The 5,438-nt window shown below is 45.5% G+C and overlaps 1 protein-coding gene across 1 annotated transcript in view; it reads left to right on the forward strand.

Moving 5' to 3' along the window:
- CNTNAP2 (contactin associated protein 2) overlaps window positions 1-5,438 on the forward strand; it is a gene marked incomplete at its 5' end in the record, with an annotated part of 1,134,943 nt that overhangs the window by 985,862 nt on the left and 143,643 nt on the right. Inside the window, one exon of the mRNA XM_019666439.1 lies at window positions 2,278-2,514. Coding sequence (XP_019521984.1) covers window positions 2,278-2,514 — 237 coding nt within the window. The remainder of the gene's footprint in view (window positions 1-2,277; window positions 2,515-5,438) is intronic.

Consider the following 5,438-nt stretch of genomic DNA (forward strand, 5'->3'; position numbering starts at 1 on the left):
TGCCTCAGCCTTGCCTCCCAGGATCTCAGACATCAGCTGGGGAGCCTGTCACACACGCGGAAGTGTTTCTGCATGCTGCCCCCCAGCTAGAAGGCTGCTCTGCTTCCTCTCCATCTGTACATAGCAGCCCGCCACTGCCTCTGCTGGTCCCGGCTCCCAGGTCTGTTTGTCCAGGAAGCCTCCAGGTTCCCACCTGTATTCACCTGATCCTTACTGACCACACTGCCTTGTAACAGTATCTGTCAGTCTCACTCCTCCTCTAGATCCAGAGCTCCGTGAGAGCGCAGATTGTAACCTCCACTCCCAGCATCGTGCCTGGCAAATGCAGCCAGTGGAACGGCCAGCTTGGGGTCTTCAGGCAGCGGGACGGGGGTCTTAGCACATAGCCTGCCAAGAAAACCGCGTTAACACTCGCCACACACTCCTAACACACTCACCACGTATCCAGGTTGTGGAGGTGTCTCCTCCACGCCCACTGCTGCGCAGAAAGCTTCTGAAGGGCCCTGACACACTTTATGCACCTTTACATCCCAGTATGTCGTGTGACTGGCATTGGTTAATTGTTTAATCCTGTGTTTCCCAACAAGGACACTGGCCATTTTTGAGCAAGACAATTCTTAATTTTATAATATAAGACAGCCCCACACATGGCAGGACATTGAGCCCACTAAATGCCAGTAGTACCCCCTGTCATCTGGACAACACCCTCCCATACACACTGATATGCGCGCGCACACACACACACACACACACACACACACACACACACACAAAGTCCTTGTTCGAGGAGGGTCAGGAGGACATTACTACTGCCCATAACTGGGATCGTAGCTGATGAACTCCTGTCACCATCCCAGTGAGAAGCAGACCGTGGAAGGCAGTGCCAGGGTGTCTTCCTGGAGTATTGCCTGTGTGTGGTAGCCTCTGTGGCCCGCAGCAGAACACGGTGGCCTGTGTTTGTAACATGACTAATTGATCTTTATCAACTGCTTATCATGTACCCCGGGCACTAGGCTACATGTTCTACATGGATTATGTACTCCTCCCAACAACCTGTGAGGCCCCACTTTTCACAGAAGGAAACTGAGGCTGAGAGAGTTTCAAGCCATTGGCCCAAGTTAGTGTCAAGGCCAAGGTTCCCCGCAGGAGCCTGAACCCCGACTCTGGGCCGCTGTACTGTGGTGACTCTGTGCTGGGGCTCTTCAAGGAGAGCAAACTTTCAAGTTCCCAGATGAAAGAACGCTTTTAAAATGCGTCCCTCCTGTTAACTACAATGTAAAGCTGTGGCTCACCAAATACATCCTGCGTAGTGTTAATCTAGTGGGATGAGAATAATGGGTTCCGCGGGCAAAGAAGTTTGAGAAATGCTTTCAGAAGGGCACATGCATAGGGCAATGAAACATTATAGGAACTGTGAAGACCAAACAAATCTCAGCCTTTCATAGTGAGAAGGGGGTGATTTTAGAATATTCGGGAACAAACAGTGGGCAACACTGGAGCAGGAATTTGTCTGGAAGGAAATGATTAAAAACCAATTAGGCTACAGGAAAAGCCTGATGAAGAGTGAGAGACCTTTCGTCTAATTTCATAATAATAGTAGATACTACTTATTATGTGCTAAGTACTTTAAATTATATTCCGTAATTTTCGCTATTATTATCTCCCTTGCTCAGATAGAATACTGAGGCCTAAGAAGTTGGTTAAGTAACTTCCCCTAAGACCACGTGACAAATGAATGGCAGCGCCAAATTTGAAGGCAGTTCTATCTAGCTTCATGTCTCATGATTTTGAACACTATATGCAACCCTCCCAGGACTTGGGGCTTTGTCGAGAACTCCCCAGTATAAATGTCCCAAGCAAAACCGTCTCAAAGAGGACACCCAGGAGCTCCTAGAGTTGGTGGTTCATGTTATAACACTGTATTTCAGCGTATCTCTTCAACCTAAATTAGTTATTTGGTCTGAAGCTTTTTTCCTGGTATGATTTATTTTTCATAATTTTACTATTACACTGTAAGTTTACAGGTGGCCACATTGTTACGTGCTGCTTTTTTTTATATATATATAACATATTCGTGTTGATGAAACAACGTCCACCTGCCCAGACGTTTACCTAGTCTGATCCCCTTCCTGGACCCAGAGTCTGTCCTCTGCGAGCTGCCTCCGAGGCCACTCCAAAACTAACAGTCTACCCAAGTTCAAGTTGGCGGTGGTATCAGCATCAGACTTCTCCTCATTATTCAATTTTCTCTTTTTTGTGTGTCTTTCTCTTCAACAGATGTTGGTGCTTTTTTTGAAGAGGGCATGTGGCTACGGTATAACTTCCAGGCAGCCGGGACCAGCGGCAAAGAATCGGGCAGCAGACGGGAGAACCCCCTCGAGCAGCAGGGCTCCCCTGCAGACCTGGCCCGGGAGGAGATCCAGTTCAGCTTCAGCACCACCAAGGCGCCCTGCATCCTTCTCTACGTCAGCTCCCTCAGCACCGACTTCTTGGCGGTCCTCGTCAAACCCACCGGTAAGGACAAGGACACTGGCCACTTCACGCGGGGTGGACAGAATGTGCTAGTAAGAGCTTAGGCTGTTCTTGGCTTGTCCCTTATACCCCATGGAACGTTGAGCAAGCCACCCAGCATCTCTGAACCCCATTTCCCTCTATGAGAACCAGGAAAGCAACTTGTCGGTTGAGTGCTTTAAAACAGTGATGGTGTTAGGGCAGGTTGCATTCTTCTCAAGAACCCCATCACACGAATATGAGACAGCTTCACACGTATGATGGTGATTTTTTTGTTCCTATCACATACATTCATACTGTACTAGAGATGAGCTTTGCTGTAGTAAAATTAATTCTATGTAAATCAATGAATCATCCTGATGTTTGATACTGTATCAGTAGGTTCCTACAGAGCGTAGGAATGTTCAAAAGAAATAGAAAATCAGAAACATTCTCATTCCTAAACCCTGTTAGAATTTTACAATCATAAAATTTACCCTGTACTTAAAGGTTGCTTAAAGCAGGAGTATATTTACACTTGTAACATCCAGGACCATTTTGATCTCCAAATATGCCCGGAGCCAGAGAGGGCCAGACACAGCAGCTAAAATAGGTGTCCTGGTGTCAGTGTGTGAATGGGCTCGTGACCTTTGAGAGAAGTGTAAGCCTTCCTGACACATAGAGACATGCCGAACATTGAGGGGTCCATTTCCTCTCTAAAAACCTGAGTTCTAGGACACTTAAAGTTTTAAGATCACTTGTTTATAGATGAAAATGTTTTCGGTATATCAAGGAGCGGATGTCTCCAACTCATTCCCCAGAGAGCTCGTAGAGCTGAGAGCTTGGAGGCTCCGTCGCCCTTCGTCTCGCTCTTCCATGATGAAAGCTCTGTAGCCTTCCTGGACAGCTCCTCCAGGTCAGAGCCTCTGAAAGACCAAGACTTTCTTCCATGGGAACCAAGAATTGTTAATATTAGCCCCATTCAGCTTGAGTTTTGAAAAACAGTAAATTCTTAAGCTTCTTCTCTGGGCAAAGCACTGTAGGTTAAAAAGATGGGGAAATAAATGTTCCCTAGGATTTTCCCTTTTAGAAATTATTCCTAAAGAAATTAGCCAGAAATCCGATGAAGGTTCAGCATGAAGATGTTCATCAGGGTGTTGTTTACAAGAATTGGAAAGGAATTCAACTCCAGCGAAACAGTGAAAGAATATTGCACCATTTTATGCAGTAGTGTGTATCTATTAATAACATTCATGAAGAGTCATTAATGGAGAAAACATTTAGTAATAAGGCAAGATACAGTGTTGATTATACAGTTTTAGCTTAGCACTGAAAAAAATATGAACAGAAAAAGAAAAGCAACAATGTGACCACAAAATGTCCCTGTTTGTTCGGTCTGTAGATTTACTCCTCCTACATAGCAGGTACCCTTCTATACGTATCAGATGCCCACAACGAACAAGTATCAGTATTCTAATTGGAATAAATAATACGTAAAATCAGTAATTGAGGGAGCAGAGGAAGAAAGCACAGAACCCCTGCTTCCCACGGGTTTATGAGCTCAGCGTACTTCTCCTAGATCAGGTGACATAGGTTTTTTAACCCATGCAGCTTCTCCACCCACGTGCCCCCACCTCTCAGTGGGCGGGAGGGTGGCTCTCACATTGGGCTTGTTAAGAACTTAGTGAACGTGTGCCAGCAGATGCTGCAGTGTCTGCTCCTCGAGTCACTGCCACACTCAAATTTAGTCCCCAACTATACTCGGCAACCCACAGCCCCACAGCCTACACCCGCCCATGCCAGCACACAGGCCTGCGTCCGTGGGCATTGGTCATAGGCAAGGGTTTTTTCGTTAAACGACTTAATATCAGCCACTACCACGTCACAATGCCCAAAGTTGTGCTCAGAGTTTGACATGCGTTAATTCCTGTGAACACAGCTCTACGGCACAGATACTATTCTTAGCCCCTGCAGGGAGGTTCAGTGGCTTGCACACCCAGTTGGGGATGGCAGACCTTGGGTTTCTAAACCCAGGGGCCCGATTTTAGGCCTGGAGCTCTGAACTGCTCTTGCCCTNCTTTCTGGAAAACCACTTTGAGCTTGATTTTATGTATATGGAGCGAGAGAGAGCTATAGACCCATACAGAAAGTCTTTTGCAAGTATTTTTATTTTATTTCATGTAAGAATACACTTATTTGGCACAACACTGAAGACATCTATTCTCTTTCCACAGATGTGGTATAAAAAGAGAAATCTATAAAGGGCGGGAAGCTTCTTAGAGAGGGAAAAACATTGAAGTAAAATTTTAGTTGTCAGTTTTGTAATTGAAGCTGTCTCCCCATCTAAAAATACTGTTCCCATTAAAGTGGAAGGAAGAGGATGTGGCAAGTGCCCCACAGTGTTCATTTCCCCGGGCAGATTACAGGCACATCCGTAAAGATTACCCGAGGGTTCTCACCATGGTGGTGGCACAGAGAGTCCATCTTCAAGGTCATGTGTGATAACGCAGTGAAGGGCTGGCTTACATGCTCTCTTTCTTCCTTTTCCTCTCTCCTCTTCTCGTTTTCACTTCCTTTCTCCTTTTCTCCTCCTTCCACCAAAGGGCAGACAAAGTATAATAACTTTAATGACAACCTCATTTTCAGAAACTCTGGATAATTCATAATCCAGAGCTTATTTTTTCCCCCAAAATGTACTGATCAACAATTACTTCTTGATTTCTTCGAGGTGAATCGTTGCTTTTTACTCCCTATTTTATCTTCTTTGGAGAAACCTCTGAAAAGTATAGATGGTGATGGAAACACACTGCCAACATATCTTTGATTTTCTTCTGGGAGAGGGGAGGTGGTGAGGGCTATAACTCTGAGAAAAACCTGAAGATGGCCTCACTGGTCCATAATGGCATTAATTCATTCATTCAGCATGTGTGAATTCAATACCTAATCGG

This window comes from Hipposideros armiger, unplaced genomic scaffold (assembly GCF_001890085.2).
Source record: "Hipposideros armiger isolate ML-2016 unplaced genomic scaffold, ASM189008v1 scaffold_470, whole genome shotgun sequence".
Lineage (NCBI taxonomy): Eukaryota > Metazoa > Chordata > Mammalia > Chiroptera > Hipposideridae > Hipposideros > Hipposideros armiger.